Source organism: Parasteatoda tepidariorum, chromosome 3 (genome assembly GCF_982258835.1).
Source record: "Parasteatoda tepidariorum strain Cologne lab strain chromosome 3, Ptep-v5.0, whole genome shotgun sequence".
NCBI lineage: Eukaryota > Metazoa > Arthropoda > Arachnida > Araneae > Theridiidae > Parasteatoda > Parasteatoda tepidariorum.
Window position 1 is genome coordinate 27,346,486 of NC_141757.1, and position 12,669 is coordinate 27,359,154.

At 30.8% G+C, this 12,669-nt stretch overlaps 1 protein-coding gene across 2 annotated transcripts in view; it reads left to right on the forward strand.

The window, feature by feature from the left end:
• Positions 1-6,507, forward strand: part of LOC107445816 (uncharacterized) — a 102,578-nt gene extending 96,071 nt beyond the window's left edge. For both annotated transcript variants that reach the window (XM_087158990.1, XM_087158989.1), the window contains exons 10-12: positions 958-1,125; positions 2,619-2,777; positions 5,621-6,507. In XM_087158990.1, coding sequence (XP_087015116.1) covers positions 958-1,125; positions 2,619-2,777; positions 5,621-6,460 — 1,167 coding nt within the window. In that variant the 3' untranslated portion in view covers positions 6,461-6,507. The remainder of the gene's footprint in view (positions 1-957; positions 1,126-2,618; positions 2,778-5,620) is intronic.
• The last annotated feature ends 6,162 nt before the right edge of the window (positions 6,508-12,669 follow it).

A 12,669-nucleotide genomic window follows, 5' to 3' on the forward strand; every position in this document is an offset into this window, starting at 1 on the left:
AGTCGCTAACCTAATGACACGTGTTCGTGATCTTCTCGAACATTTTTGGTGACAAAAGCCTTATCTACTTTCACTAAGTTTTGAGACTCAAATACATTAGGAAACGATATATTACAAAATTCATTAGAGGCTTGACGATTTTCTCCTACAAAAACAATAGGTGGTGAACCGTTTTGATTTTCTGTATATGAATTAAGCGCCTTTTGTTTGAACATGTCGCATCATCTAAAGGGCTAATAAATAAATGAATATAATTTGCAAAAAGAACAATTTTTGTGTTGAATCTGGAGCCAAGCTCTTTTCAACTCGCAAACCAAGAACAATGTTGTCTAAAAAAAGTTATTTTATGACTTTTTCTTTATCGGTAATTGTAACATTTGCGTTTTAAAAGGATAAAATTGAAAGATTAAATTTGAAAATTAGAATGAAAATTATATCGTTTTGAGCTATAAATTGCAAAGTTCTTGCATTTTTTTGTACTCTCTTTACTAAGAGAGTACAAAAAAACCTAACATACCTGTGTTTATGATAAAAATTTATATTTTAAATTAGAACTCTAGCGAGAATTTGTTATAAATTTATTTTTAATCACTTTTAAATTGTATTTGTTTATTTTTCAAAGAAATTATCTTAAATGTGACTCTTTCGATATCCGTTATGGCACATTTGAGGAAATATCTGCGTTTCTTAAAAAAAAAAATCCGAAATTTACATTCTCAATATTTATATAACCGCAACCGAAAAGAAATTGACAAAGATTTTTACATTAATTTTAAAAAAATTTAAAAATATCTGGTAGAATTTTAAAAAAAATGTAAATTGATTTGCGAGGAATACTTGGAATTTGCAATTGTTGTAGATCGTATTCATTTTAATATTTTAGTTCATAATATCTTTGTAATAAATTCAACGCTTTCTCGTTCTTATTAATGTTTGAATTCCCCACGTGTTTTTTAGAAGAAGAATCCCAAGGAAATCAGTGCTTTGAACAAAGAAACAGTTTCGAGATTCAGAACCAGCAAGCAACAGCAACCTACTTGTGGTCGACCGTGGTTAGATCTTCAGACGAGCTATTCAGCAATTGCAGCTACAAATTACGAGTCCCTGGCTGAGATTATTACTTCCGTGAGTGTCACATAATTTTAATATAAACACGTTCATTGTCATACTACTACGAGTCAAACTCGCAAAGCTTATATACCAAAAAACCAACACGAATTACGTAGGCTACAAATTACGAGTCACTTGCTGAGGTTATTACTTCCGTGAACTTCATATTCTTCTTAAATGCTTCATATTAATACGTTCATTGTCATACTACTACGAGTCAAACTCGCAAAGCTTTTATACCAAAAGCATAGTTGTCATAATAGTAAGGGATTTATACCAGTAGTATAGCTTCCCTGCCACGATTTAAATCGAAACAAATTTATACTTGTAGCATCTGCTACACTACGGGTAGAGTAGTAAGGATTTTGCACCTGCAAAATAACAGCCCAACTAAGATTTAACTCGAAACAAATTTATACTTGTAGCATCTGCTACACTACGGGTAGAGTAGAAAGGATTTTGCACCTGCAAAATAACAGCCCAACTAAGATTTAACTCGAAGCAAATTTATACTTGTAGCGTCTGCTAAGCTTAAATTTAATAATAACCACTGTAGTTTGGTCAATGTCATTCCTTCGCGTTTTTATTGGGTATATTTCCATATCGTGATCGATCTGCTTCACCAACTATAATTGTTAAGGCTAAAATTATTTTAAACTGGAAAAATAAAAAATAATAATAATAAACATGTAGATGTTTGCCCGGGGGTGGCTACGAGTTATTCCCTTCAAGTTGATTCTTTTGTGCGAAGTTTTTATTTATTTATTAATTTTTTTAAGTTTCTCCTGGGTCGCTGCTCGGAAGTCGCCAAGAATTGGCAATTATTCTGCCACAGATCAGGATTCGGAAATCTCCCCTTTTTATTTCTGTCTTTGACCAAAAGAAGCGGTTATTATTAATTTTGACCGGTTAGTATTAATTAAAACCGGATTTATCACTGTAACCGTACCACATATACAAAGATATACACCCATGTCCCAATGCTATATAAGCCGTTTAATCACATTGACAAAACTTCATTGGTTATTATAATTATATTAATAATGTATAGTATTAATTATATAATTAATTACATAATATTAAGTGAATAACTTTATATCCGTTGTTGAACAGCTGACCCAATTTTTGGGTTTACGACTACTAATGTTCAACTCCGTAGCCTAGTAATTATTTTTCGAACCGATACAAAAGACAAGGAAACTCCTGGATCAGTACCCCCAGAGGTATTGATTTGTTATGGGAACATGGGGGACTTTGCGACTCGACAGATTTAACGTGCATCAGTGACCATTTACTACACTTTGACCAAAAGAAGCGGTTACTAATAATATTGATCGGTTAGTATTAATAATAACCGGATTTATTACCTTATCCGTAGCATATACATGACGAACTTTTTTTAATGCGTTTGTTTTTATTATTTTAAAATTTGTTTTGTTCATTTCATTATTATTATTTATTTATTTATTTTGATCATTTCATTATTATTATTTATTTATTTATTTCAGTCCATGAACGAAAGTCCGAGTTACTTGAAGAATGATGCTAAATCCCTCAAACTAAAAGATTTCGTCATTGACAATGCGTCAAGTCAAGTTCCTCTCCAAGAAAGGCTAATTTATAACGTTACCTATCGGAACCACGAGCAAGAGAAAGTCATGCTATTGGTGAATAATCTATACTATTTATTCAAACAATGATCTCAAATGCATTTTTATGTTTTAAATTCAATTCTCTGCATGTAAAATACTTTTAAAAACTTGTAGCAACTTCTTCATAAAGTACAAAAAAAAACTATGCGATTGTACTAATTTTGTTAAGAAAATTGTTCAAATGCAAATAGCAGTCCTCTCTGCCGCTGCACAAATGCAACTTATTGTTTTGACATTAAGAAGTTCTGTAATTAGAAGAATGTAGATAATTTGCGTTATACGAAGTTAATAGCATTAAAAAACGATGTGTTTTTTTCCCCTTCTGTTGCATGAGATTTTTTAACGGATCTTAGATATTTTCGCGTCACTGATTTCGAATTTGTAATCGGGGTCTCTCTACAACCTACAGTTTTTATGCAAGTTAGCAATACGTTCTTAACAGGGATTTTTTAAAATTCATGCAGGTGAATACTAAGTGTCCCCACTTTTCTGCCACGTAGGAAGTGGTAGGAAGAAGGCGATCATACATTTCAGTTTATGGTGCGATACGTTAAGGTCATACGTTTTTTGTCTTAAGTGTTATTTTCACTGGAGCAGACAAGTGTGTATGCATGTATATAAACCTATACGTTTTTTTATATAAACTTGTGCATTAAGACAAAAAACTAAACAAAAAACATTATTTTGCGTTCCGACAAAATAATTGCAGATTTGAAATTCCCAAATCTGAATTAGGTAAGCATTTGTATAAGTGCAATAACATTTTTTTACCATTATACCTAAGTGCAAATTTTAGTGTTAGCTATTATTTTAGTCTTTTAAAACCATTGCTGTCATATAATTTGAAATCAAAATATAAAGATTTACGTAATTAAAATGCTTTGGTAAATTTAAATGTATTCTTCCTCCGAGGTCCCGCAGTGGACTGATCATTAAGACACGGTTCCCAGCAGATCACCGAAGTCAAATATCACTGGCTACGGTCAGTGGGACCAAGGGTGTGCGGTATTGGTCCTCGTTAAACTGTTCTACCGTAAAGTGATCGACTTCGCGTGCAGGTCGTCGGGCTACCGAAGCGGGGGAGCCATCCCCTCTGCAGAGGATCAAAATTGCGATGGCATGTCTTCGGATCATCCTCAGGGATGTTTCCCAGACCGTCGCCAATAGCCCATTGTGCAGCTCTAGTGCGACATAAATAAACAACAACAACAACAAAATCTTCCTCCAAGATGAAGTTAAAAAATAAATGAACTGATTTACTACTGTTCACCTTTTTGAGAAAGTACACTTTAGTCATTAATTTTAACTTATTTTCTGTAATTTTTTAAAAAGTTAGAAAAAAATTTTGATCAAGCTCAAATTGATGTTGATAAGAAATTTTTGTTAGTTTCCTAACTAAAGAAACTTCATTGTTCTTTTTTTTTTCGTATTACAAATTGGAAATTAAACATTTTATCTCGGCTGAAGCACTGGATATTTGATTTCAACATTTTATCTGGAGTTTATTTTTGTGTTCCAGGGTTTTTAATGTTTTCGCCTATTTTGGAATATCAATTTAAATGCTTTCAAATTTACATTGCCAAGTTTTAATAGATTTCGGTATTAAAAATTAAGTAGCGGGAATTTTTTTAATTTAGGAAGATGATTTAAAGAAGTGACCCTAAATCATTGGGAGCATCATTGGATATATTGTTTTGTTTTCAATCTAGAAAACCGTAAAGTAATTCACAAATGTTCTAATTAGACGGTTCACCGAAGACATTGATTCATCATTTAAATTCTATCCGATAAAAATGTGGCTAATTGTTTTTTTTTATACTTAATTTTTTATAATTATTTTTCTTTTAACTTGTTTTGCTTTCAACTTGTATCCTGTTTTAAAGTGCTAAATTTTTAGTTCAGCAGTTACAAACTATATTTTGAAAGAAATAATGTACAAGCTCTTTTCTTACCAGCTGCATTACTTTAGTGTTTGATTATCCAATAGGATTGCTCGTTTTAGCCACATTCTTGTGACATAACAAATGAAAAGGCTTATTTCTCTAATATATCATTGACGTCATTTTGTGTTTGCAAACAGAAAAGCCAAATGGTCATTTTCCCATATTTCCCTGCGATTCTTTTCGTTTAAAAAAAAACTAATTTGAAAACTTAAATTCGTGAACTGTAAACGAATTTATGGAATAATAATTATGTTTTAATGTTAATTCCATAAAATTTGCAAGAAAAGTATAAATATAAAAAAGAACCAAAAAATTAAGATCATTTGATTGAATAAGTGTACTGGCAGAAGAATTGTGGGATTGCTTGCCGCTGTGCGTAGAACACTAAAAAATAATGTGTTTTTTTATTATTGTTCTTTAATGTGTAATGTACATGATTAAGAACTTTTGAATTCATTTTGTTTCCACCGAATGTGATTTCATATATTTAGGGCCTTTTATTGATATTTTTATCATTGTACTTAAATGTGCAATATGCATGATTAGGAACTCTTGAATTCATATCTACGAGTATGATTATTTTAACAACCTTTAACATTTCTTTCACGTAATTAAAAACTTTCTTTTTATGATGAGTTTAAGCATTCGGCTCACTGCCTAAATCATTTTCGATCTTGTTTTGAATTATCTTAAATCAAAAAGTTTTTTATTCAATTTTATATTAATATTTTTACATTTTTATAATTGTTTTTTATGGCATGAAAATTTCAATATTTCGGAGCATTTTAGGTTAAGTTTTCAGAAAATCAAAAACAGACATCGCCATTATGTTCTATAAATTTAAAATATTTAATTTTTTAAGATTACTTATTTATTTACATTTAAGATATTTCTAAGCATATCTTATATTTCCAGATAATTCCTAGAAAATCAGGAGCACCACCTTCCCGCAACCAAACTCGTTATCCAGTTCTAGCCAGTTTCAACGACTACATTCCAAAACAGACAGGAGCTGCATCCCCAAATTTAGAATCTGCTTCAGTTTACATCTTGCCAAGATCAAACATCTCAACTCTTCTCCAATTCACTGAATTGACGTCTCGGGAAGATAGCAATCAACACATACATTTAAGAAACTATTGTTTTATTCTTTTGCAGCTGATACATACGCTTAAAAGTCTTCAAGCTGAAGGAATTGAGGAAGTAAACTTCGCCCTGGAACATTTGATGTTGATAACCACACACGAAGACAAACCTCCAATATTTGTTCTTTTTCCTGAGGACAAAATCTACCTCACGATTAGTGACTCGGTTCAGTGTAAGAGGACTCTGTGCCAGGCGACGTTGTCAACCATGTTCCATTTCTTAAATATCAAACAAATAGAAGAGCTTAAAACTTGCCTCGTTAATGGTGAACTCTTGGCAGAGCCTGTGGCTGATACTTTTAACGCCATTGCAAAGATATTGCTTGAGGAAAAGGCTTCTTCATTAACGCAGGCAAAAGGTTTTCTTGAGTACATGCTGTGGGGACCAGTGGATGTTAAAATAACGGACTGTCCAACTGAAGATGATATTGAAGTTATTTTGCAAAGGTGGTTGGACTTACAGCGAGCTCAAATGGTCAAATCAACTATAGCTCAACTTCAACTAAAAGTGCACTCACCCACAAATCTTCACGTATTTGAGGAGTATCAACTAATATATTTACTGCAAGCTTCTGTAAAGAGTTTAAAAAGTGTAATATCTAAACTGTAATCCGATGTTTATAAAGTTAATAAAATTTTATTATGTTGTTGATTTTATTTTTGGATTACAAAGTTCTTTATTTACATGTAATGTACATTTCTGAAAAAGTTATCAACTTTTAAGGTACACTTAGCACTTTATTTGGACTACATTTAATGTACATTTCTGAAAAAGTTATCAACTTTTTTTTAAACAAACTTAATATTTTCTTTACCAGGTGTAATAAGAACTGCCCCATTTAATTTTTACAGCAATATAAGACATTGTAATAATTTGTATCTCATAAAATTCCCCGTGTTTTAATCAACCACTTAAAACTTCGAAAATTTTAAACACGAAGTAGATCAATATATTTACAAAATATATTTGCAAAAATAGGAATTGCTAACTTTCCTTTCATGGCAACACAAAAATTTTAAATAGTGGTAGAGAAAGATTGCTAAAACAAATTGTTTTTATCAATTATGCATTACCAAATATATATTATATAATTTACCAAAATGCATTAGTAAATTACAAGACATGTATCTAGCTGTAAGAAATGACAATCATAATTCATGAAATTAACTCTTTGACTTGTGGCGTAACTACCACTACAAATATTAAATACCAAATAACTAGTACATAAGACATGTTAACTCGTTTTTCTCTTTACCGAATACTTACATCTCCACCTTAACAGATATTTACAATGCCTGTCTGCACTTAAATTATTTTCCCACAAACTGGAAGAATGCTTCCATTATTCTGATTCCCAAAGCAAACAAAAACCTAACCTTACCCGAGAGCTTTAGACCAATCAGCCTACTGTGTATTTTTGGTAAAATTCTAGAACGTATACTGTATAACAGAATAAAGCCTTTTCTAGGCTGTCTGCCTAATGAGCAGTACGGTTTCAGAAAAAACTTAGATACCACCAAACAACTCCTTCGAATCATTGACTTCATTGGTAAGGGCCTGCACAACAAACAGACAACTGCATTTCTCATGCTTGACATCAGCAAAGCATTCGATCGAGTTTGGCATGCCGGTATCGTGTACAAACTAATTAATTTAAACTTTCCCTATGGCATTGTAAAAATAATACATAACTACTTATCAAACCGTACTTTTAATATTAAACTAAATAGTGTTGTTTCATCAAAGAGAAAAATAAATGCGGGTGTTCCCCAAGGGAGCATTCTAGGACCGATACTGTTCATTATTTATACCCACGATTTCCCCATATTTCACGACGACCACAACAGTATCACGGCGTTTTACGCTGACGATACTGGAATCTTGCAGAAATCTTTCAAACCAGATAATGCACTTCAAAAACTACAGAAAAAGTTATATGATGTGGAAGACTGGTGCCTAAATTGGAAGTTCAAACTAAATGCTAGTAAATCGCAACTTTTAATAATACAAAAGAATAGAAAGTCCTACTCTAATAAATACCAACTAGTTCTCTTTAACAACACTATACCCATAGTTGATAAAGCTATATATTTAGGCTTAACCATTAATAAAAAACTGACCTGGTCTGACCATGTAAATAACATTAAAAATAAAGTATATGCAGCAACCAACAAACTTCAAACACTTTTTCATAACCGACACCTTAGTTTAAAACTGAAAAAACTCCTGTATACCTCGATGATACGTCCTATTATGACGTACGCCTCAGCTGCCTGGTGTAACGCCTCCGAAAAAGACCTCAAAAAACTTATCGTACTCCAAAACAACATCTTGAGAAAACTCACGGGAGCCAGATGGTTTATCCGCAACAATGCCATTCATAGAGATCTTAATATTGACCGCTTTGACCATCATTTCAACAAATTAAATAGAAACTTCTTTATTAAAGCCGCCACCTGCAATACCGCAAATTTTAATGATATTTTCGACTGCATAAATCTCAAAGAGGATGCAAAAATTCGACCCATTGCACACTTCTACACTTCTGATATCATACTAACATTTAACAACACAAGCACTCACTGACGGCCGGGTCTCTACTTAACAGAGCCACATTTACTTACACATATACACACATCCTCACAATCCTTTAACTCCCCCCCTTTTGTATTTCCAAACTGTAAATATTCATTAGTGTTTATTTTCCCATTGTACTTTAATTTTACCTTTTTCACGTACATTTTTATTACTTGTAATTTTGTCATTGCCTAATAATGGCAAAGTGCCATTTTTCTTTTCTCAAGAACTCCATTTGCTCCCCAAACTTTAATTTTGTCATGTATGTCTCTAAGTTTAACTTCAAGATGAATGGGAAAAGGGCCGTAAGGCCTCAGACGCCCAGTTCCACTACAACGAACGAACGAACGAACTCGTTTTTCTCTTGAGGTACTTTTCGATAGATGAAGGTTGACACAGTCGATAATCGAATCCCCCACATACTCAAATGAACACAGGTGTCCCTTTAATAGAAGATTTTTCTGACTCTCTAATTACAAGCAAAAATATATTTCGTTATTTTTTTTAATTATAAAAAGAAGTCTATACGAAATGGTTTGTTTACCTTAGTAAAATAAAAATTAAAAATACGTAATGTTCATAGTAATTCAATGGAAACCGAAATTGTGAAATCTTGGACAAATTTACGTCAAAAATTAGTTACGAAATTCGCTATGGTGAATTTCTATATATTTTTATATTTCTTTTTTTTATATATTCTTTTTTTTTATTTCTTATTTTTATATTATTTTTATATTTCTATATAATAACAAACTATATATAGTCAAAATATATTCGATTTACTATATATATTCGATATTTTGACTATGTATATTCGAACTATATATAGTCAAAATAAGAGCAAAAAATGATTATCTTTACGTGAAAAATGACCCAAATTTTGAAACTTACTGGTTAAGAAACATAACGTTTATAATACGAAAGCATTAAAATACAAAATAGTTTCTCAACTTCTTAAAAAAAGGCAATAAAAATACGTTAATGCTCGTAGCAATACAATGGAAAGCGCAACACGAAAAAACAGTTAACAACTTGGTTAAAATAATGTAAAAGTTATGCTAAATAGAAAAATCTCGGTTTTTGTTTAACGTAATTAATTTTTACGTAAAAAAGTGGCTAAGAAATTCACCAAACATATATAAACGTTTAAAAAAAACGTTGATATTGATGGCAATACAACGTAATTTATAAAATGGAAAAAAGTACGATCTTGGTAAAAATAACATTAAAAAAAAGAAACCAACTTGGTGAAATTTGCGTTGAAAATTGGTTACGTAATTCCCTACAGTGAAAATAAGGGTATAAAATCGTCATCTTTAAGTTAAAAATAATCCATATTTTAACGATTATTAAATGGATTTGAGACGACCATGATCATCTTCAGGTCAAAAGTAACCCAAATTTTAACGTTTATTTAACGGATTTGTAACTACTATTTTAAACCAGAATTAAACGTTTAGTCCTAACGTTTAAATACTCTTAAACTTTTGGCATTTTAACGTAATTAATACTTATCTCTGCATGGGTGCGTAGCGTGAATATAATATTCGGAATGGTTTTTAACCATCTCAGTAAATTATGCGTTAAAAATACATTAATGTTCATAGTACCCAATGCAAATCACAAACGAAGAGAAAAAAAAAAAAGAAAACGTCAACAACTTGGCTAAAATAACGTTATAGCTATGTTATATAGAAATTAACTTGGTCAAATTTACTTTTAAGAAATGGTTATCAAAATAGGCGTTAAAAAAATTCAATATTCATAGTAATAAAACGCAAATCATAAAATGGAAAAATACTTTTTAAAAAATTTGTTAAGAAATTAGTTCAACTCCGTTAAAAGAAATTTTAACCTTCATGGTAATAAAATGTTAATTGTGCAATGGAAAAAATAATGTAGAAATTAAATTGAAAAAAAAAATCAACATGGTCAAATCTATATAGAAAAAATTGTTACGAAATTCACTATATTTAAATACGGGACAAAAATTTTTCACCTGTAGGGTAAAAAAAAAAAACTTTTAACCGTTATTTAACGGATTTAAGACTACCATTTAAAAGCAAAATAAACGTTTAGTCCAGACATTAAAACTTTACTAGCCTAGGGGCACTTCAACGTTATTTTAACGCATTTAATTCTTACGTCTGCTGCATGAGTTGTGTAATTTGAACATAAAAATTCGGATGGGTTTTTAATCTTCTTAAAAAATAAGCGTTAATTAAAAAAAAGCTGAAAATAATCGAAAAATTGTTAAAGAAATTCACTAAGCTCAAAATAAACGTTAAAAAATCGTTAATACTCATAGTAATAAAATGCAATAAAATCCGCATTAAAAATACTATAATGTTACTAATATAAGACAATGGAAATTTCAAAACGAACAACGTTAATTACTTGGTTAAAATAACGTTAGAATTACGTTAAATAGACACTAACTCGGCTAAATTTACGTGAAACATTGGTTAAGAAATTCATTACACTCAAAATAAGCATTTAAAAAAAAATTAATGCTCATGGTAATAAAATGACGTAAAATAGGCGTTAAAAGTACGTTAGTGTTCATAGTAACACAATGTAAACTGCACAACGTAAAAAAAAAAATGTAACAACTTGGCTAAAATAACGTAAAAATTACGTTGAATAATACCTACTTAACTTGGTTAAATTTACGTGAAAAATTGGTTAATCAAATTACTAAACTCAAAAAAGAATTAAAATTGCAAAATGGAAAGAAAAAAAAGACGTTAACGACTTGGTTAAAATTACGTAAAAATTTACATTAATAGAAACTAACTTCGTTACATTTACGTAAAAAATTGGTTAAGAAATTCACTAAACTCGAAATAAGCATTAAAATTTTTTTAATATGCATGGTAATAAAACGTAGGAAAATAAGCGTTAAAAATACGTTAGTGTTGATAATAATACACTGGAAATTGCAAAACAAAAAAAAATAAAAAATGAAAAACGTCAAAAACTTTATTAAAATAACGTAAAAATCACGTCAAATATAAACTGATTTGGTTAAATTTACGTGAAAAATTGGTTAAAAAAATCTTTAAATTCAAAGTAACCGTTAAAAAAAATGTTTAATACTAATAGTAATAAAGCGTAAATCATGTAGGGGAAAAACTACGTTAGTATCTTGCTTAAAATAACGTAAAAATTAAATTGAAGAAGAAACCAACTTGGTGAAACTTACATTAAAAATAGGTTACGAAATTTACTATAGTCAAAATAAATGTGAAAAATGGTTATCTTTAGGTTAAAAATAACCCTAATTTTAACGTTTATTTAAAGGATTTGATACTACCGTTTAAAACTAAAATATAACGCTCAGTTCAGACGTTAAAATTCTCTTATCTTTTGTCATTTTAACGTAATTTTCACGTATTTAATACTTTTGTGTGCTGCATGGATTGTGTAGATTGAACATAAAACTTGCAGTGCGAACATAAAAATATGGAATGGTTTCTTATCTTCTAAGTAAAATAAGCGTTAAAAATGGATTTAATATTCATAGAAACACCATGGAAATTGCACAACGAGAGAAAAAAGAAACGCTGAAAGCTTAGATAAATAACATAAAAATTAGATTAAATAGAAACTAACTTGCTGAAAAATTTGTTAATAAATTCACTAATATCCGATAAAAAATAATAAAAAACTCTTAACATTCATAGTATTAAAACGCAAATCGTGTAATGGAAAAAATACGTTAGATTCTTTTGGGCCTTGTCTAAAACAGGTACATTTTTAAGTAACAGTATCACAAATCAGTATGGAAATAAAATAAATTTATTTGGTGAAAGCAGAGCTAGATTTAACATTTTCAGCCAAAAAATTTTTTGGCACTTTTCAGGAGCTGGGCGGGGTAAAAGAGCCCCGGATGGCATAGGTGGTTGAGCAAACCGAAATGCAGGTAATGTTTTAGCGCAACTACCAATTTTCAAGTCCGTAGCCCTGTAGTTTTGAACCCAACCCAGAAGACAAGAAAACTCCTGCATCAAGTATTGGGGCAAGCTAGCTTTCGAAGAGGACTTTTTGATGGAACTAATTTGCATTTTTGTTACATGGAGAGGAAAACTTCCCACAGTTAGCACGACTACAAAAGGATTCTAACCCATTGTCCTTCTACCACTGAGGATATTTTACTTCTGCACTGTGGTCGGTGCGAACAGAGTTCGTTTTCACCAGTCACGGTTGGGATTCGAACCTGGGGACCTCATTGGGAAATT